Source organism: Heterodontus francisci, chromosome 7 (genome assembly GCF_036365525.1).
Source record: "Heterodontus francisci isolate sHetFra1 chromosome 7, sHetFra1.hap1, whole genome shotgun sequence".
Classification (NCBI taxonomy): domain Eukaryota; kingdom Metazoa; phylum Chordata; class Chondrichthyes; order Heterodontiformes; family Heterodontidae; genus Heterodontus; species Heterodontus francisci.
In genome coordinates, this window is record NC_090377.1 from 40,896,612 (window position 1) to 40,919,232 (window position 22,621).

At 42.2% G+C, this 22,621-nt stretch overlaps 1 protein-coding gene across 6 annotated transcripts in view; it reads right to left on the reverse strand.

The window, feature by feature from the left end:
- thsd7ba (thrombospondin, type I, domain containing 7Ba) overlaps nt 1-22,621 on the reverse strand; it is a 953,049-nt gene that overhangs the window by 20,696 nt on the left and 909,732 nt on the right. For 5 of the 6 annotated variants that reach the window (XM_068035032.1, XM_068035036.1, XM_068035034.1 and 2 more), the window contains 3 exons: nt 21,047-21,142; nt 15,093-15,175; nt 1,019-1,211 (listed from right to left, as the gene is read on the reverse strand). In XM_068035032.1, coding sequence (XP_067891133.1) covers nt 1,019-1,211; nt 15,093-15,175; nt 21,047-21,142 — 372 coding nt within the window. The remainder of the gene's footprint in view (nt 1-1,018; nt 1,212-15,092; nt 15,176-21,046; nt 21,143-22,621) is intronic. The other variant, XM_068035033.1, reaches the window with a different exon arrangement.

The window sequence follows — 22,621 nt, forward strand, 5'->3', positions numbered from 1 at the left end:
CTCGCCAGGAAACAATGCACCTCCCAAGCGCCCCCTTCCCCTGGACTTTGCAACTAACCCCACACCCCACTTTCTGTGGCCTTTTAGCCAGGCCCCGCTGACCCTGCCTCACTTACCAGAGGTCCGGGGTTCCAGCGATCGGCCGGGGTCCGAGGCCTTTGCAGTACTGGCAGTGGTCACCACTCCCGGTGGTGCTGCCAATATTGTTGAGCTGCCAGCCCTGTGATTGGCCAGCATCTCTTGAAGGCAGGATCCCTATCTTTAAATGGACTGGGATCCCAGTGTCGGAAATGTCACCTCCGTAATAGTGGAGGATTGCACTGGGGGGGAGGTGGGGGGAGCGCCAAAAGGCTGAGGCAGGACTCCCCCCGTCTTTTTGGCCTGATGCTGAGAGCCCCACCTCCTGCACAAAATCCAGACCATACTGTGAAAAGTCTATTATGCAGCAAACATAAACCGAATTCTGTAAGATGTTTCAGTTTTAGCTGGACTCCTTTGTGCCATCAAACTCAATAACTCCTCCCAGACAGTTTCTCCAATTATACTGTCAGCACTCATACTTTAAAGAAAAAATTGGTAATAAAAAGCATCACATAGATGAAAATAAATAATTGTGCTAATGAATGTTAATGCAAAGCTTTTCTGTCTCATTTTAAAAGTATAGAAAATGGTAAACAGTCTATACAGATATATGCAGGGTGAGGATGGTAGTGCAATAATACATTTGATAGGTTATTCACTCCCTTTACAATGTAAATCTACAGAATGTTTCAAAGAAATTACAACACAGAAATAGGTTGTTTAGTCAAACCAATCATGTTGATGTTTATTCTCCACTTGAGCTTTGTTCAGACTCCCGTGTGCTTGTCCTTTTCCCATATCTGTTTATTTCCCCCTTTCTCCAACCACTTACCTAATCTATCCTTAAATATTGACATGCCTCAATCACTAACTCCAGTAATACACTCTGTAGCCTCACAACACTTTCCCTCCTGCTTATTTTTAACACAATTCTTACCAGGGTCAAAAGGATCAATGGTCCATCCTTTAAAAAATGCCTGGAATTTTGAATTGCCCAGCTTGTTCTTCCCCACACTAGACTTAACATCAGCTTTCTTCTCCTCTCGTCCGGGAATTTTAGTGCAGTAATCAAGGAATCCATAAGGAGTCATTACTTCCATGTAACCTTTCTCGCAGCCGCACACACCTCCCTGAGGATTGAGAACAACACAGTTATTAAACAGGACCAAGATATAGGTTTATAATCAATTGGGAACTTACAGACCTCCTTCTGTAAAGTCATCAGCAAAGTAGTGCTAATGGTTCAGAAATTGATTTAGCCCGCCCACACCATATCTTCTCAATGGTAATAACAGAAACATGGTAAAAGGACAAAATTTAGCTTATAGTCTATTTCTGATCATTCAGTTATTGTGCTTCTCACTCAAATTATTTAATCGTTTTAATTCAGCAAAATGCTAAATAACTGAATTGTCAGATAACTTGGATTAAGTTATTTTGAATTCAGAGCAGAATGGCTAATGAAATGATCTTTTCTTAAAAATAGCACTTTGCTACAATGTTTTGAAGTTCTCAAAAACAACACAGCAAGATGCTTCTAAATAATGAATTTGTCTTTCACGACAGTGAAGTGTCTAATTAAAACTTTGTAATGCTTGTCCAGGTTACTATAAAAAAAACATTTTGTTAACTAATTAACCATCTTAGAAATTTGCAAAATTTCTGTTGAGTTGCATCTGACTTACACAAATTCTTCACAGAAAGATCACACAAATATGAAATGTTGTTATTTAAGTTCACAGTGGAAATAGAAATATAGGTTAATATCATGTGGACTGCAGTAAATATAGGTTTGTGCCAGCCCTAAGGCTTGAAAGAGCCCAGTATTTCAGTGCTCATCATTCCATGTGCCTGTACCTCTTCTTCTGTGACTGACATTGACAGCAGCAGGGTTTCCTTGTCTATGTTGGAAGCTCGGATGGATATTTAAAAATCAAGGGCTTTTGACCCTTTGTGAAAAAAAGTCACAACACTTGCCGCAAAAAACAATTAAAAAAAAAATTCTGTTGCAAAAACCCCACAATTCAGAAAAAAATGGAAGTAATGCTGTAACGTATTAGTGGATAAAGAAGTTCAAGTATTGACAGTAAAGTCTTCTCAACTACTGCAAAACCAAATAATAAAGTTAACTATAAAGCTTATCCAAGAAGGAAAATTAGAACATGAAAAAAAATGAAAATGTCAGACTATCTCATCCGTATAATTCTAATGACTTCAAATTTCATCTGGGATGTTCTTGGCATTATGGAGTGCCTACACTTAGATTAAATGCCTAAACCAGTCTGGTCATTTATTGCGGCACACATGCTTTATAAATAGAAGTTATCACTTAATTGACAAGGTAAGTGCCACAGCTGCATCAAGGACTCTTAACTGGCTGTCACATCGGTCCTCTCCAATGTGTTCAATGTCAATTTCACTTGGACAGCTTCTAGTAGCACTGGATTGTACATTTTTATTTCCAGTTGATTTAATTTAATCACAATTTCAGCATATTATACATACATGCATATATATATATATATATATATAGATACACACACATTTTATATATACACACATGCACAAATGTGCAATATATGAAGGCCTAGAATTTTTGCTTGATGGCGTCGTTTATTTCAGCATAATTCGGCCAAAATCAGTGGATCACAGAATTTTAAGCACAAACAAAAGTCAAGTTTCCAGTAGTTTATTTTGTGCTAGTTTTAAGAACATTGTTCTAAAAATAGCCTTAGGATAGGTGGTGGCATTGTGGTAATGTCACTGGACTTGAGACCCAGGCTACTGCTCTGGGGACATGGGTTTAAATCCCACTATGGCAGATGGTGAAATTTGAATTCAATTAACCTGGGAATTAAAAAGCTAGTCTAATGATGACCTTGAAACCATTGTCAATTACTGTAAAAACCCATCTGGTTCACTAGTGTCCTTTAGGGAAAGAAATCTGCTGTCCTTACCTGGTCTGGCCTACATGTGACTCCAGACCCACAGCAATGTGGTTGACTCTTAAAAAAACCTAGCAAATCATTCAGTTCAAGGGCAATTAGGGATGGGCAATAAATGCTGGCTTAGCCAGCAACACCCACATCCCCCCAAAAAATTAATAAGGCCCTGCTCACAAAACTGGTGACAGCCCCAGGGTGAATTAATCACCATTGTGAGTTTCTGCTAACTGTACTCATTTGCAGGCCTTTGAGGAGGCTTCAAAAATTTAAATGAAACCTTTGAGTGCAAGGACGCTAATAAACATTTAAAAAAAGTTTTTGAATGTAATTTTTGTTTTAATTTACTAAGAAACTGACAAGTGCACCCTAATATAATTAGAAAATTATTTTACATATTTTTTTAAAGTCATTTCCTGTAATTAAATACCAGCTTATTCAGAGGTGGTGGAATGACATTGATGTGTATTTTTTGTGATAAACCCATTCTCAGCTGTTTTAATTAAACTTTATGAAGTTACCAGTCTTAAATATATCAAGGAAAATACTTTAAAACAATTTTTTTAAATTACATTTTAAAACACTGCCTGACAATGCTGGCTCATGGCAGATTTTACATTAGGTGATAACAAATGAATCTGAATGGAAACTCAGGGAAAATAATACTCTTCAAAACTGAAGCAATTTTGGGCATAATTTGCGTCTGGATCATCGATTGTGCTCAAAGCAGAAACTCTATCCCATGATTTCTTATGGTGTTATTTACAGTGAGAGAGGAAACACTGCTTTATAACAATTGAGGTTTTTATGTCACTGATTAATAGCGATTGAAAAAGACAAATATCATTTTTAGTAAATTTTATACTCGGATTTTTACTGGTGCTATGAACTGAATTTCACAATTCTCTATTATTCTGTGAAAACTATAAATAAGCGGCCTTTATTTTATAAGGAGTAAATAAAACAATGAGGAGGCTTTAAAATAAGATGGGGAGAGCAAACAAAGCAGAGCTAGAAAGAGGGAAAATAAATTATGATTGAGATAGAATGGATACACAAGCTGGATATTATGGTGCAGATCCCGGGCTGGTAGATTGGCAGTTGAAGTGCAGCCACTGATAAAACAGGAAAGTGCGCAGAATGTAAGGATATCGACACAGAGGATAATGATGGCAAAATAAACAAGCACATCAGACTAAGGAGTGGGGAAATGGATGTCTTAATGTACTAGACATGAATGTTAGGAGTTTTAGGAATAAAATGAAAGACCTGAGCTCTTATATTTTTGTATTCAATTTGGGGCATAGATTCCATCTCTTGCTCAGTTGCGCCCCCACTCAGTATCCCTGAGGTGCTTCAGACTGTATTTACATTGGCTGGAATATTACGCTCCACCCACGCTGCACGCACCCTTCTATACACCCCCACCAACCCCCTCCACCCACCCACCGAGAGCGGGCTGGGAGACAGAGGGGTTTAAAATTAAGCGGGAGGCAGGAGAGTGCTGTGCCCATAGCCTACTCGCCCCCACGCTATTTTACCAGCAGCGGGGTAGGTAGCAAACAGCCTCCCCGCCAAAGGCCAATTGAGGCTCTTAAGTGGCCAATTACTTGCCACGTAAGCGGCTCCTCTTGCCGCTATTGGTATCTTAGGAGTGGCGGATAGCACTTCAGCACCTGAGGAGGCTGTCTAGTAAAATCTGGCAGCCTCCTTGCAGACTGGGAGGGTGCAGAAAGGTCCTCCTGATCAGGCACCCTGTGCCACACGGAAGGCTCCTCCAGCAGTACGGGCTGCCCCTGCTAAAACTACCCCCCCCCCCCCACCCTGATCTCCGACTCCCACCTCCCTCACTGGGGCCCAGCCGATTGTCTCCGGCGAAGCCCAAACCCTATTCACCTTCCTGAAGGGCAACGTCCATCATCATCTTCTTGCTAGGTGCAGTTCCAGCAGTGGCCACTATTCCCGGTGGTGCTGCTGGGACTGAAGAGTTGCCAGCCCGCTGATAGTCCGGCAGCTCTTGGAGGCAGGACATCCTACTTCAGAGGGACAGAAGTCCTGACCAAGGCCAACTAAGAGCCAGGGCCAGACAAAATTGCTTTGTGGCTTCCAGGCCCGGCAGAGGAGGTCTCTCCCCTGACTTTTTAACCGGTGAACAGGGCCACCACCACAAGGTAAAATTCTGTCCGCAGTTTGTGTACTCGCCCACATCTATAAAGTAGCTGAATCCAAAATATAGAACTTGGCTGAATGCACTCCAACGCTGCTACATTGGTGCAATGGTGTTAATGCAATTTCAGATCCTCTGGTTCCAGGCTATCTTTAAAATATTATTTTTTAACCAAATTCCACTGAAAGATTCCTGGTGTTAAAACCAGTTCCGTGGTTGGTGAGAGAGAGAGAAAAAATTCTTCCTGAGTCTGACCTGCAAAAGGCCAAAATCTCCCTTGTCATAGTGGATCCAGAGATGCATGTGCATCATGTTGGTGACATCATCAAACACATTGTATTTATATACAATGTCACCAGCACAATGCATGCAGTTCCTGGCTTTCAATGCTAAATTCTGGTAGGAAGGTAACGCGAGGTGAGTTCCTTTAGGCACTTAGAAGAGTTTGAGAGTTTAAGTGTTATCCCATGTCTGCCACACCTGATCCATAGTGCCAAAAATAAAATGTAAATGGCATTCAAATGAGCAATGGGATAATGTTTAATAGGCTCATGCACTCATAGGCAACATGCTAGTTCCTAGACATCCAAACACCATCTGTAGTGTGCTACTGATCAACATCCAAGACACAATTAGGAGCAAATATGGTTTACAATTGTTATGGTCACCTAATTCATGGTTTGGCATGTGGGAGGAAACCGCAGCACCCAGAGGAAACCCACGCAGACACAGGGAGAACTTGCAAACTCCACACAGGCAGTACCCAGAATTGAACCTGGGTCGGCTGGAGCTGTGAGGCTGCGGTGCTAACCACTGCACCACTCTCACCTAATTCATGGTTTATATTAATTTTCTAGAGGTAACTTTTAATTTGGGGATTGAACTTTATTTAAGGCAAGACAAATTAAAACATCTGGTTTGATAAGCTGACAAACACACCTAGGGTGGTTACCAATCGAAGGGTAGCCCATGTTTATTTACTAAGGTCATATTGGGAAGTGTAAAGACCCTACACAATGGGAACCCATCTTAATTTGTTGATTGGGACGGTGTTTCTGCAGCTGCCATAATCAGGGGTTTAAATTATTCATATAATTTCCCAGAACAAAGAGAAGATTTGAAGTTGGAAATAATTAACTTAAGTTGCTATTTGGGACATCCCACATGTATCACTTTGCTATGGAGATAGTTGTTGCTCGGGAGAGGCCTTTTGGATCAGGTGTTTTTTATGGTGTTCTTGCTGACACAGTCAGTGAATTGGCTTCATACAGTCAGTTGACTTTTAGACATACAGTCAGTTGACTTTTGGAAAAGGCCATGCTCAAGCTGGGAAATCCAAATTCATGAGGTGTTGCAGGTGAACTGGAAGATTTGCCAGGCCATGGCTAGAGAGTGAATCCCCAGGAGATCTGATACCTCATAAGACAGCTGAGAAAGTAAGGAAATCAAAGTGAATTTCCAAGAGCTGTGGTACACTTTGTGGATTGGTCCCTGAAGAAGTGAACAAACCACCAAAATCCTGTAACATATAAGGGACTCGGGTAGAAGTAAAAGTCAAACGACCTCATGTTCTGTTAAGATTTTAAGTTAAAAGAGTAGTGTTATGACCAGGTGAGGAAGCTGTCTAGGGGTCCCTCTCAGCCTTCGCCTGGTCTTACTGTAACAGGGTTTAATTTTAAACACACTGTTTTTAGCTCCCCCTTGGTGAATCCTCATTCACCGCTTTCCGATTATAAGGCAAAGAAACCAGCACAAACAGGTTTTCTTAGGCTTAAAGAAGAAAAGTTGAAATTTATTAAACTTGAACTTAAATTCTAATATGATGCGCCCACGTTAGCATGCATACGCAATACATAGATGCAAATAGAGACAGAAATGAGCAGAAGAAAATAAAGTGGAAAAATTTGAGGCAATATCTGAAGAGTTTTTGTTACGGTTCTTCGAGCTGACTGTAGAGTCCTTGATTGTAGGTAGATCTTGCTTTTTGTTGGGGTCGGGTATTCTTCTTAAACCTTGTTCGCTGTAGGAAAATTTTCTCTCTTGGGGTTCATGTGTCTTCAGTGGATTCAGAGGCTTTTGAGAAAGAGATGGGAGCAGACAGGAGAGAGATCTCCTCAGTCCAGGAGCAAACAGACACTCTCCCTTCAAACTCTCTGCAGCCAGTTCAAAAGAAAACCCTGGAACAGCCAGTTAGTCATGTGACCAGCTGGTCTAACCAGTCCTGGCCCTTATGGATTGCATTCTCCCTAGCAGGCCCTGGAATGTGCTTCCTCACCTTTAATGTCTGTTAGTATGTAAATGTTTTATTTTCCAGCCCCAGCTGACCTGCTTAATAAGTCAGTTTCTCGCTCCAACAACAGTTAAAAATCAATGTTCATGACAAAATTGATGTGCCTCATTCTTGGTAGGTGGAGGCCTAGCATGACAATAGTCACACAGCACTGAAACAGGCCCTTTGGCCCACTGAGTCTGTGCTGACCGACAACCACCCATTTATACTAATCCTACATTAATCCCATATTTCCTACCACGTCCCCACCATTCCCCTTCCACCTACCTACACTAGGAGCAATTTACAATGGCCAATTTACCTATCAACCTGCAAGTCTTTAGCTGTGGGAGGAAACTGGAGCACCTGACGGAAACCCACGCGGTCACAGGAAGAACTTGCAAACTCTGCACAGGCAGTATCCAGAACTAAACCCGGGTCGCTGGAGTTGTGAGGCTGCAGTGCTAACCACTGCGCCACCCTACAATTTTGGAATTGTAGTAAGTTAGTAGTGTTTTTCTTTAACTCTTGTACAGCAAATTTTTTTGTGTAAAATATGAAATCTTGTGGCATAATTCTTTGATTAGTAACTGGGAATTCAACTTTCTCTTTTAAAAAATTAATGGTCCCTAATGGGATTATAACATAACGAAGATCACATGAGTAGGGATGAAAAAGTGTATCACATTATATGTACATTGTGCTTTTACACAGTGGAATGATGGTAGGCTCTGAAACAAAATGTACAACGTAAATGCATCTAAAAAGATTTGATATTACTACAGTGATTTTAACAAAATGCAATGTACAGTACACACTGTAAAATTAACTTTTTGCATCAATAATTTCATATTCCAGTCATATTTTTAAATATTAGTGCTTCATGTTACTATGCTGATAATGTGCTGGCTACTTTAAAATAACCTTTAGCAGTCAACATTTTTCAGCACACAGTCTATTTACAGACACAATAAATATATTTTACTGCTAATAAAACTTGACAGTGCTTTGTGATCATGGAAGCTTTCATTATTTTTGGAATTGTCACTGAGCACCATAAAAATGGGATCTGTAAACTGTGTAAATAATTGAGCATTGTCATTTAGGTTAATTGCACCTTGGTTAATCTCTTGCATATTTTCTTGAGGTTTAGCGAGGACTAAAGTAACATTTTTATTCATTTAGAGATACAGCACTGAAACAGGCCCTTCGGCCCACCGAGTCTATGCCGGCCATCAACTACCCATTTATACTAATCCTACATTAATCCCATATTCCTACCACATCCCCACCTTCCCCTACCACCTACCTATACTAGGGGCAATTTGTAATGGCCAATTTACCTATCAACCTGTAAGTCTTTGGCTGTGGGAGGAAACCGGAGCACCCAGTGAAAACCGACACGGTCACAGGGAGAACTTGCAAACTCCGCACAGGCAGTACCCAGAATCAAACCCAGGTCGCTGGAGCTGTGAGGCTGTGGTGCTAACCACTGCGCCACTGTGCCGTCCCAAATTTAACCAGTTTCTCAGGCTTTATTTTTTCCCTCTGATTTTCCCTATTGCTTATGCTAAAGATAAGAAAGGAAAAAGACTGGATTTTTAAAAATGGCTTCCAGACACCTCCTGGTGGATTGATTTTTGGGGTCTTGGTGACTTTCTCATTGGAACCAATGGTGGAATGTGCAGCAGCAGTAAGGAAAGACAACCGGATCTTGAGAAGTACAGCCAGTCAGGCAGAGCACGAATCCCAAGGGGTGATGAAGAATCTGATCAAGGCATTCCTACAGTTACACCGTCAAGCAGTGCTTACAGTGCTATCCACTGTACAACAGGTAGAAAAGGACAATCAAACTTCTACTTAGTTTCAGGTATCTGAGCTTTGAGGAGAGGTTGAAAAGCCTGGGATTGTTTACTCTGAGAGAAGAGAAGGCACTGCAGAGACATCTTTCAAGTGTTCAAGAATCCCACCTTGCCTCCATATTCCACTACTCACTCCTCCTTCACATACAGATCAAGCCTCCCCTTAAATGCATTAATGCTATCTGCTTCAACTAGTCTATGCGGCTGAGTTCCACAAGCTCAATATACTCTTTGTAAAGAAATTCCTCCTAATTTCTTTAATTGATCTGTTAGTGGCTATTTTAGAAATATATTACTCACCTGTAAGTGGAAACAGTTTCTCCAAATCAACCTAACAAATCCCTTCATAACATTCAAGACCTCCGTTATATCTCCACTTAGACTTGACTTTTGGTATCATCTGCAAATGTCAACACCACATCTCCCATTTCTGTGTCTAATTTGTTTCAACATTTTGTAAACAGCAGTGGCCTCAGCACTGATAAACTGAACCTCAATAATGGCTCAGAGTTTGTAGTAAAACTACTGGTGAAGTTAACAGTATATAAAGAGTAAATTGGACAGCAACTTCCAGTGACTGCACATGTGCAGTTAAACATGGAAATCAGGAAGTTGCTGTCTGAGTTTCCCCGCTCCTCATGAAGCTTTATTAGAATGATATCTCACCGAGAGACTCACACTAAATCTGCCAGAAAAAGTTAGGGCTTGTCCACCTCATTGTATATTAATTTTTAATGGTCTAATAAATCTCAATTACTGCCAAACAAACTCTCTGGCACTGAAAATTAACTTTTACAATTGTGGAATTGCACTCCTTCAGCTTTTAATTATTGTTGGAGAATTTTTTTTTACTTTTGCTTTGTCTCCCTTTACTTTGCTTTCTGTACCTTATTTGGCATTGAATTATCTATCCTGACACTCCCTGGCTCAGACTCTGCATGCTTCAGTAACCATTCTACAATCTGACTTGTTAAGGAGATATACAGTTTCTTCCCTGTTCAAACAGGTCTCAGATCCTCTGTAGAGGGCAGCACACTGAATTGGTTTTCTAATTGTAACAAATCCCAGTGCAAAAGCTCATAGAAAGTCTACAGACAAGTGCAAGTGTAAATGAATGGCTAGTGGCGCTCATTCACCACTAACCACAAACAACTCACACTAATAATTTAGACTAACCACTAACCTAATATGTTTGAGATTGCCACAATTTGAAGAACCTGTGGATAAAGACTCAAGTTTAGAAAACTGAAAGCATAGGCAGTTTCGATTTAACGACTTAAAAAACTGGCGAATGTGCAGAATGACAACCCCATAGAGACCATGGAGATTGATATTGTGGGAAAACAAACAAGAAAATTGTTTAAGGAAGTGGGTAATTGAGAAATATTTGCTATTGGGAATTAGTTACATTTTTTTCACTCATATACTTTCCTATTCCTCCATTTTTTTCCATGGGATGTGGGCATCGCTGGCAAGGCTAGCATTTATTGCCCATCCCTAATTGCTCTTGAGAAGGTGATGGTGAGCCGGCTTCTTGAACTGCTGCAGTCCATGTGGTGGGGATACACCATCAGTGCTGTTAGGAAGGGAATTCCAGGATTTTGATCCAGCAACAGTGAAGGAACAGTGATATATTTCCAAGTCAGGATGGTATCTGGCTTGGAGGGGAACTTGCAGGTGGTAGAGGTCATGGGTTTGGAAGGTGCTGTCGAAATAGCCTTGGTGAGTTGCTGCAGTGTATCTTGTAGATGGTACACACTGCTGCCACTGTGCGTCAGTGGTGGAGAGAGTGAATGTTTAAGTTGGTGGATGGGTGCAGTTCAAGTGGGCTGTTTTGTCCTGGATGGTGTCGAGTTTCTGGAGTGTTGTTGGAGCCGTACTCATTCAGGCAAATGGAAAGTATTCCATCACACTCCTGACATGTGCCTTGTAGATGGTGGACAAGTTGTGGGGAGTCAGGAGGTGAGTAACTTGCTGCGGAATTCACAGTTTCTGACCTGCCCCTGTAGCCACAGTATTTGTATGGCTGGTCCAGTTCAGTTTCTGGTCAATGGTTACCCCCAGGATATTGATAGTGGCGGATTCAACAACAGCAATGCCGTTGAATGTCAAGGGTTAGATTCTCATTTGTTGGACATGGTCATTGCCTGGCATTTTTATGATCTGAATGTTATTTGCCACTCATCAGCCCAAGCCTGAATGTTGTCCAGGTCTCACCGCATAGGGACAAAGACTGCTTCAGTATCTAAGGAGTTGCAAATGGTGCTGAATATTGTGCACTCGTGAGCAAACATTCCTACTTCTGACCTTATGATGGAGGGAAAGTCATTGATGAAGCTGTTGAAGATGGTTGGGCCCAGGACGCTACACTGAGGAACTCCTGCAGCGATGTTATGGTACTGAGATGATTGGCCTCCAACAACCACAACCATCCTCCTTTGTGTTAGGTATGACTCCAACTAGTTGAGAATTTTCCCCGAGTCCCATTGACTTCAATTTTGTCAGGGTTCCTTGATGCTACACTCGGTCAAATGCTGCCTTGATGTCAAGGGCAGTCACTCTCACCTCCCCTTGTGAGTTGAGCTCTTTTGTCCATGTTTGGACCAAGGCTGTAATGAAGTCAGGAGCCAAGTGTCCCCAGCAGAACCCAAACTGAGCATCAGCGAGCAGGTTATTGCTGTGTAAGTGCTGCTTGACTGCACTGTCGACGGTACCTTCCATCACTTTACTGATGACCGAGTGGATACTGATGGGGTAGTAATGGCCGGTTTGGATTTGTCCTGCTTTTTGTGTACAGGACATACCTGGGTAATTTTCCACATTGTCAGGTGAATGACAGTGTTGTAGCTGTACTGGAATTGCTTGGCTAGGGATATAGCTAGTTCTAGAACACAGGTCTTCAGTACTATTGCCAGAATGTTGTCAGGGCCCATTGCCTTTGCAGTATCCAGTGCCTTCAGGCATTTCTTGATATCACGTGGAGTGAATCGGATTGGCTGAAGACTGCATCTGTGAAGCTGGGGACTTCAGGGGGTGGTCGAGATAGATCATCCACTCAGCACTTCTGGCTGCAGGTGGTTGCAAATTCTTCAGCCTTATCTTTTGCACTGATGTGACGGGCTCCTCCATCATTGAGGATGGGGATATTTGTGGAGCCTCCTCCTTCTGTTAATTGTTTAGTTGTCCACCACCATTCACGGCGGGATGTGTCAGAGCTTTGATCGGATCCGTTGGTTGTAATAAAAATAAGTTTGTATTTTAAAAATGTCTTGAATGTAGTGAAACATCAGTGGGTGCTTCATAGGATGGGGAACAGGCTTTTAACAAGAGTAAGTTAAGAGTTGTCAGAGCTGGTTCAAGCTTTGCTTGAAAAGATAGGTTTTGAAGAGCCTTTTGAAGGGGGGCAGACATGAACTAAGAAAATTCATGATAAAGGAATGTGAAGCTGAAGGCTCTGCTGTTGATTGTATAGGAGAGGGAATGTTTGCTGGTTTGTTTCATGGATGATAATTAGAGCAGTGGAGCGGATAAGCTGGGATATAGAAGTACAGAAGGTTGTAAAAGTTGGATTGAGTAAGGCCATGATTGGAGGATCTTCAATCAATAAGCTGAGAGAAGGGGAGGTTGGCAAAGTCAGAAATGAGTGAGTGAGACTTCAAATGAATGTTGGACTTTTGCATAAGTCTGAAATTTTGCAAGGTAGAGCTGGGAAAGCCTGCTGTGAGAACATTGGCAAGGTCGTGCCTATAAAAAAATAAAATATCTAGTTCTCAACCTTTGGAACTCAGCAGAAATGCCATATGCTTTCAAAAGGGAAAGATACTCTTCAATGGTAATTTCTCCATGTTCATTTGCTGAGATGTACAGCTACAATTGCACATCAAAATTAAATATAAATCAATCTCTTCATCTTAGCTCAGACACATTAAGTTTGGTATTAATCTGGGTGTTCTTTCCTAAACTGCATGGATATCCTTGCTCCAATGCAATGACCAGACTCGTACATATCACTACAGTAGTAAGTTTCATAACTCAGGTTTAAAATTATACAAAAATGAAAACTGGAAATCCATTTGCAACAAAAAGTTAGAAGATTTTGACAGGTACATGACTGTACATTGAGTTTATTGCCACCAGGGGGCGGTAAATGCATGTTTACAGTGAAAACAGTCTTCACGATTCTGTGTAACTTTTGTTTTATTTATTTTTGTGATGTAGGTGTCACTGGTAAAGCCGGCATTTATTGTACATCCCCAGTTGCTTTTTAGAAGCTAGCCATAGGCCTTTTTAAACCGCATTTACTGGAATTTATTAACTAAAATTATGTTCTGCAGGAAAACTGAAACAGACAATAAAATGTTGACTAAGTTGCTCGTATTAATTGTCTCTTGTTAAATTTTACAAATAATATCCTTGGGTACATTTCTTAACTCAACTGGTCTCTGACTCTCAACTGAAGTAGTCACAAGGCACACTCTTTTAAGTCCTCTGTAAAATTGCACACCCTTCACAAAACATATAGCAAACATTTTTCAGCCTCTTCAAATCTCCTTTAGCTGCTAGAAAATTGTTTTCAGAGGCTCTGAAGCAGAATATCACTGCATGCTTAACATGAACTGTATTAATCCAGCCAGCAGGGGCAGGGTTGGCAGCGTGGGGAGGCCGTAAAATTGGGAGAGGACGTGATCGCTCGGAAACCCGACGTTGTGACATTGGTTCCAGATATTGGCACAATGGGCCTGCAATTACAATTGCTGAATAGGTATTGAGCAAGCATTTGCATCGGTCTGACTCGGATTTTATGAGGGGGTTCCCAATTCAGTGAACGGTGCACGGGGACCATGTGCCTTCAGAACCCCAGTCATTTAAAGGTGGCGGCACAGAGGCGAGGCCTCAGTGCTGGATGAATGCAGGAAAGGGAACAGGAGGGTGCGGCGGTCATTCCCTGACAGTGATGCAGCCTTCGAAACAAACGTGGACGCAGAGGGATTGCAGTCCTTTCTTCTTTCTAATAGACCTGAATTGAATCTGTGTAAAGGAGAACTGCTTCAATCCCATCTCTGGATTACTGCTAAACATATCATCCATAAGTAAAATATATGATACAGAACAAGATTTATGATTTTCTAAAATATATATTTGAAGATAATTAATGTGAATACTTACTAGTAAGACTGAAAAATCTATTTGCATTAGATCCATATAGAATTGTAGGATATCACAAAGGTTTTCTTTGTAAAATATGTATCACATGCCTGGATTACCCCCTACATTTTGAGATTAGTCCCACAGAAACTTTTTCAATTACGATAGACAGATTGTATGTAGTTTAAACATCTCATTCAAAGGATGGCTTCTAGGAGTGCAAAGCATTTTTTATGCTCGACAGTACTGCCAACATTAATTTCCAAGAGTAAACCTTAACCTCACAACTTTCTAGGTTAAAGCCTCAGAAACTGGCCCTACCCAAGGATTGACAAATACAATGCAAATCCACATCAGTGGTCTTATTTACTGATAGATTGCCTCACTTCCACGACTTTATAGCACTATATGTGGAAAAATCTTATTACCATTGTGTGATAGATCAATTGTTTTACAAGGAAATCTACTACACTTTTACAGAAGTTAATTAAAACCAATGCTTCAGCATTTATACTACAATTGGAACACAAAAGCAATGAGCAGCCAGGAATTTTAAGCTTCCAGTCAATAACCTATTAAATGGTAAATATTTACAGTGAACGAGGAATTTGCTTCTGATTGCTTACCTGTGCACAGAAGGAGTATGGTTTAGTGCAGGATGGATGGCAGTGTCTAGTAGCAGTTGGCTGGTTCAGAGGAGAGCAACCTCCTGAATTTAACAAAGGCATTATAAATTCATACTGTTCAATCATACTGGAGATGGGAAATATGTTAAATATGTATGCTTATAAATTGCAATGTTCATGAACTCTACTAAAATCATGCTCAACTTGGAAAACATGAGAGAACAGCTATGACACAGCTTTAAAGGTTTGAATTATGAATGCAACTACCACACATTTAACAAATAATAACTTTTCAATATAAGGATGTTCTGATTAATGTTGCCATGTTCCACATTGTATATATTTTGCAGTGTTTTGTCAGAAGGAACCAAGGACATCTGTGTGAAGAAAAATTCTTAATAGCCCGGTCCATCATGAAGATATCTTCAGTTTTCAAAGTGAAAGTTAATTTTACGAATGCACAGTTTTGTGGCTTTGCACTTCTGACCTCTCAGCCCTTCCTAGCTGACCAAAGAGTTAGATTAAAGGTCATTATTGTGAGTACACATATCAGGCTGGATTTTGTACTGGAGGCAGGGCTCCCGGTGCTGGGTTGAAAAGGCAGGGAAACCCTGCCTCTGCCTTTTTGTGACCACCCACCAACCTCCAACAACCCCCACCACCCGAGCGATCCTCCGATTTTTTTGAGTCAAAGTTTTAAGAGGCAGGATCCCCATCCCTTTCAAGACTATAAAGGGATGGAGATCCCACCTCCAAGAGCTGCCAGCCAATCAGAGGGCAGCAGCTCAGCAGTATTGGCTGCACCACTGGGAGCGGTGGCCACTTTTTCTTCTATCCATTCATGGGATGTGGGTGTCACTAGCTAGGTCAGCATTTATTGCCCATCCCTAATTGCCCTTGAGAAGGTGGTGGTGAGCTGCCTTCTTGAACTGCTGCAGTCCATGTGAGGTAGGGACACTCACAGTGCTGTTAGGAAGGGAGTTCCAGGATTTTGACCCAGGAACAATGAAGGAACAGCGATATACTTCCAAGTCAAGATGGTGTGTGACTTGGAGGGGAACTTGCAGGTGGTGATGTTCCCATGCATCTGCTGCTCTTGTCCTTCGAGGTGGTAGAGGTCACGGGTTTGGAAGGTGCTGTCTAAGGAGCCTTGGTACATTGCTGCAGTGCATCTTGCTGCCACTGTGCGTCGGTGGTGGAGGGAGTGAATGGTTGTGAATGGGGTGCCAATCAAGCGGGCTGCTTTGTCCTGGATGGTGTCGAACTTCTTGAGTGTTGTTGGAGCTGCACCCATCCAGGCAAGTGGAGAGTATTCCATCACACTCTTGACTTGTGCCTTGTAGATGGTCTATTATCAAGGAAGAAATAGCAGGGCATCTCAATAGAAATTGTCCCGTTGGGCAGACGCAGCATGGGTTCATGAAGGGCAGGTCATGCTTGACAAATCTTTTGGAATTCTATGATGACATTACGAGCAAGGTGGACAATGGGGACCCAGTGGATATGGTGTACCTAGATTTCCAAAAAGCCTTCGACAAGGTGCCGCACAAGAGGCTGCTGTATAAAATAAGGATGCATGGCGTTAGGGGTAAAGTATTAGCATGGATAGAGGATTGGTTGACTGACAGGAAGCAGAGAGTGGGGATAAATGAGTGCTATTCTGGTTGGCAATCAGTCACTAGTGGTGTGCCTCAGGGATCGGTGTTGGGTCCGCAATTATTTACAATTTATATAGATGATTTGGAGTTGGAGACCACTTGTAGGGTGTCAAAGTTTGCAGATGACACAAAGATGAGTGGCAGAGCAAAGTGTGCAGATGACTGTGAAACTTTGCAGAGGAACATAGATACATTGAGTGAGGACTGGCAGATGGAATACAATGTTAATAAATGTGAAGTCATTCATTTCGGTAGGAGTAACAGTAAAAAGGATTATTACTTGAATGGTAAAAAGTTGCAGCATGCTGCTATGCCGAGGGACCTGGGTGTCCTTGTGCATGAATCGCAGAAGGTTGGTCTGCAGGTACAGCAAGCAATTAGGAAGGCAAATGGAATTTTGTCCTTCATTGCTAAAGGGATTGAGTTTAAAAGCAGAGAGGTTATGTTGCAGCTGTATAAGGTACTGGTGAGGCCGCACCTGGAGTACTGTGTGCAGTTTTGGTCTCCTTACTTGAGAAAGGATGTACTGGCACTGGAGAGGGTGCAGAGGAGGTTCACTAGGTTGATTCCGGAGTTGAGGGGGTTGGCTTATGAGGAGAGACTGAGTAGATTGGGATTATATTCATTGGAATTCAGAAGAATGAGGGGGGATCTTATAGAAACATATAAAATCATGAAAGGAATAGATAAGATACAAGTGGAGAGGATGTTTCCACTGGCAGGTGAAGCTAGGACAAGAGGGCATAGCCTCAAAATTAGAGGGAGCAGATTTAGGACTGAATTAAGAAGGAACTTCTTCACCCAGAGGGTTGTTAATCTATGGAATTCCTTGCCCAGTGAAGTAGTTGACGCTTCTTCAGTAAACGTTTTTAAAGCTAAGGTAGATATCTTTTTGAATAATAAAGGAATTAAGGGATACGGTGAGAACGCGGGTAAGTGGATCTGAGTCCACGAAAAGATCAGCCATGCTCTTAGTGAATGGCGGAGCAGGCTCGAGGGGCCGGACGGCCTACTCCTGCTCCTACTTCTTATGATCTTATGATCTTATGACAGGCTTTGGGGAGTCAGGAGGTGAGTTACTCGCTGCATGATTCCTAGCCTCTGACCAGCTCTTGTACCTGCAGTTTCTGGTCAATGGTAATTCCTAGGATGTTGATAGTGGGGCATTCAGCGATCATAATGCCATTAAATGTCAAGGGGATTTGGTTAGATTCTCTCTTGTTGCACGTGGTCATTGCCTGGCACTTGTGTGGCACGAATGTTACTTGCCACTTATCAGCCCAAGCCTGGATATTTTCCAGGTCTTGCTGCATTTCTACACGGACTGGTTAAGTACCTCGGGAGTCGCGAATGGTGCTGAACATTGTGTAATCATCAGCGAACATCTCCACTTCTGACCTTATGATTGAAGGAAGGTCATTGATGAAGCAGCTGAAGATGGTTGAGCCTAGGACTCTACCCTGAGGAACTCCTGAAGTGATGTCCTGGAGCTGAGATGATTGATCTCCAACAACCACAACCATCTTCCGTTGTGCTAGTACACTGCCGGTACTGCAGAGGTCTCGGACCCAGGCCCAGTGGTGGAACTGCAGAACACAGGTAGATTAGGCGGGGTCGCCAAGGCTACGCTGGAAGTCCTGGGCGAGGGAGAGGGGGGTGGTCTTTCAGTCCAGAGGGAGGGGGCTCCTGGCGGGTAAAGTTGTTCCCGTGGGGGTCCTTCATGGGCCACAAATTGCCCAAGAATGACGGCCCTCCCCCCAAGCCCGCAGGGAAGGTGCCTTATTTTACAAGGCATCCTCCCCATGCGGCGGAGGACCCCCCCCCCCACCCGCCCCGCCGCTGGTAAGATGCCACGTCAGCAGGAAGAGGCCCTTAATTGGCTGTTAATAGGCCACTGAAGGACTCAATTGGCCTTTGGGTAGGAAGGCCATCGTCAGCCTATTCTGTCCCCGGGAAGATTGCTGGGTGACGGGGAGGTGACGGCCCTCCGCCCTGCCACCCGTCACGATTCTCCGTGCCTCCCCCCATCTCCAATCCCGCTTCTGGGGCCCTTAAAATCCCAGCCATCGTGTTTCCCATTTTCACAGTGGATAGAACTAGCAGGAACAATTTCAAACTCCCACTCATAGGTTACTTAGGATATACGATGCAGAAACAGGCCATTTGGCCCAACCAGTCCATGCCAGTCCTAATGCTCCACTCAAGCCTCTTCCTCCCATCTTTCCTCATCTAAATCTATCATCATAACCCTCTATTCCCTACTCGCTCATATGCTTGTCTAGCTTCCCCTTAAATCCATCTATACCATTCGCTTCAACAACTCCCTGTGGTAGCGGGTTTCTTTAGCTCAGCTTAGACAGAAGATTATCTCAGCGCTTGTGTGAATAATGGGGAATAGAGAAGAAACACCAAGTGGCAGGGGAGGGTGAGATGGTCATGATGGGACAAAAACAAATAGGAAGGGTAGGCTCTTTAATTATGTTTTTGAAGACGAGGAGAGAAATGGCATGGTAGAAATGCTAAGGAAGGGAGTTTCAGAGCATGGGGCAAGATAGTTGAAGGAGCAGCCACTGGGGTTAGAGCAGAGGCAGCGGGGAAACATATAGTATGTTAGTGTTGGAGGACCAGAGGAGGTATACAGGGTTAAAGTACTGGAGAAAATCAAGGAGGTAAGCAGCGTGAAGCCATGGAGCCATTTGCAAGTGAGGGCAGGATTGTTAAAAAGGATTGCCTGTGTCATGGGAAACCTGTGCAGCTTGGTGAGGATGGAGATGTAGGCCTGAGTACAGGTAAGGACATGAACATGTGGCATTGAAGATGACATGTAGTTTATGAATAATAATTGTGGTATCAGGAGAATGATGTTACAAAACACCAGGTACAAGTTGATTGGATTTCAGTGCTGGAGTGGGGATGAGGCAGGGTTGGAGCTGGGCAATGTAGCAGTTTTGTTTCAGATTACACAACAGTGATAGGAAGCTGAGCTTCGGGCAAACAATATGCCAAGGTTCCACACCTCTGGACTATGTCTGAGGTAGCAGCTAGGAAAGAGATAGAATCAAAATCAGAGGGATATGAGCATTTGCAGAATCAAATAAGATAGAATTGGTTTTGGAAATATTCAGATAGAAACCCTTTTAGCTCACCCAGGGCTGGATTTTCCTGTGGGCTTCGGGATCCCGATGTCAGGACCAAATGGGTGTCCTGAGCCAGCACTTGCCAGCAGCAAGACTGGCAACATGGAGGCACCCTCTGAAGAACTGAACATTCAACAAAATAAGTCATGGCCACAACCACCAGTCCATCATTGCGAGAGGGAGCTCTGCCACAGGATGGCCTGTGGCTGCAGCTGTGACCCTCGAAACCCAGCCTCTGGGCGTGCTGACCTGCTGTTGGGATGCCGCCAACCTCCAACTACAGGCTGCAGCCAGATTGGGGGGTGCCTGTCCACAAGCTGGAGAATCCAGATGGCGTGTGAAGAGTGCCCTGAATCGGTACTTTAATTGGCCTAACTGGCTAGCCACTGCCGGCGGGTGGATAGCCCTCATCCCCCAGAAGCCACGTCCCTGAAATAAGCCAGAGATGGATATATGGTGGCAGACTGGCATGCCGGCCTATAGTGAGAAATTGCTGCCTCGAAATCCACCTCTGCCTCCATGGCAAAACTTTGCACGTCGTCTTAATATCAGGTCCATGGTTATTGCATAAGGTGGAGCTTGGTGACATCAATCTAAACATGAAAGCTGACTACATGCTTGTGATAACATTGGCGAGAGGAAGAATGTAAATGATGATAAGGAGATCAAGGTTAGAACTCTGGGGTACCGAGTGTGGGCAAAAAAAGAGCAAAATGTGGGAGGAGGTGGCAGTTTTGGAGGGCATGTTTGAGAGTCAAGAAAGTCCAGAGGCAGAAGGTGACAGTGGAGGCATTAGGAATAGACAGGGAGTTAAATAGGAGAAATGAAATAAGGTGGTGATCTGGAACAGTCAATAATATTCAGACTACATGTATGGGAAGTCAAGGAGTTACCTGTTTTGGGAGGATGAAGTAGAAGGACTTGGTATGCCATTAAAAATTATTTTACAACTATAAAACTCAATAGCGTTAACTTAAATTCAAAAAGAGAAGTCAGTCTATTGCATTAACCTTGAAGTAAAGGCAGAGAAATGTAATGAATGGAAGGTGAAAAGATCACCAATTATTTAAAATCAAGTAATAACAGAACTGTAGCCCTTATTATTTGATCAGTCTCTGGCAATTCTATGCATAATGAAGAGTTAAATACTGTTCTTTACCTGTCACATTTACACCATCTGAGCGAACACACCACACAGTTCGCTTATTGCCACTCCAGGGGCTTGACCTCCAATCATATTCATGACAATGTCCTTCTGGAAATAAAACATTCAAATTGTTTTTTGCAGGAAGAATATTCAACATCCTTTCAGTTCATGATTTTGGATTTAGGTCACCAAAATAAAAATAAAATAGCATGACATCAGGCTCTCACCCAATTTGTAGCCATATATTGGCTGTAAACTGAATGCACTAGTACCAGAATACAAGTATAATTCCACAGGAAGGAAAAGTGCCACCATCAACAGTGGCATGGAAATACACTGCCTTCTATTTTACAGCTGTAAACCCCTTGGACTGGAGCATAAACATGACCAATACTTGCCAACTCTGAAGCTGAAAACAACATTTTAACATCATCTTTTGTTTGACATCACACCATATAAAGAAGATAATATTTCTGCCATCCAGAATTTGAGGCTATAAGCATACTTGAAAGTTGTGCATAAACCTCTTCTGAGGTTTTAAGAATGAGAAAGGGTGAAGATGAATGTGACACTATGTAAGATTAAGCGACTAAAGAAGATAAATCATGGAACAAGAAAAAGGTCATATGATCCATCAAACGTTCTTTTGCAGATCATGTATAACCTACCCTATCATGGATTCTAATCAACCCATTTGATTCCTGGAGGGAAAGTTCTGCATAAAAACTTCCTGATCCCCAAAGGGTATCAAACAAGCTCCAGAATATTCACCCATTATCACATCTCCATTATTTCACTTCAGGAAGGCAGACAGATATAAAACATTATATAGTTCCAACTCCCGGTTACATCAAGTGTCATTTTTATTCTTCACATATTCCAATCACTGCAGAGTTTCAGCACTGCACTCCTCTGACAATTTGCCATGTTTCTGATCTTTATTCCCTTCAATTGTTGCAAAAAAAAACTAACTGGATATTCATGTAGGTATGGAACAAATTAATTTAAAAATGCAAATTACATGGCATCCAATTTGGTGTTGAATTTTGAAATCATTTTGAATATACAAGGAAAAGAATTCATATACAGTTAACAGAAATGGGGATGTCATTATTGACCTTATGTTCCTTCACAGTCATCTTTATTAGTAACTTTAATTATTTTCAGTCTCCGTCAGAAGCTGATAAGCTTCAACTTTAGCTCTGCAGAGGTGAAGGGCAAAGTCTTTCAAATTGAACTAGATTAAAGTAACTTTCAATTACACATGTATCTTTCAGAGTGATCTGTCTCTGTATAGATATTGCAAATTGCACATTAAGGTTATTTTAGCAGTGCAGAGCTGCTCACTACCAGCAACAGAGACCAATTTTCAATCTTATCTCTTTATAACAGTGATGCACAACATATGGCCTATGCGCTGAATCTAGACTGCAAGACATTGTGAATAAACCATTTAGATGCCCATAAATTTGTGAAATACTGAACAATCCAATTACACTGACCCATGTGGGTTGATTTCAAATGCAATTTCCTTCTTCTCTCTGTGGTCCCTTCTCCTTTCCCTTTGTTTCCTTTTTCATTTACTTT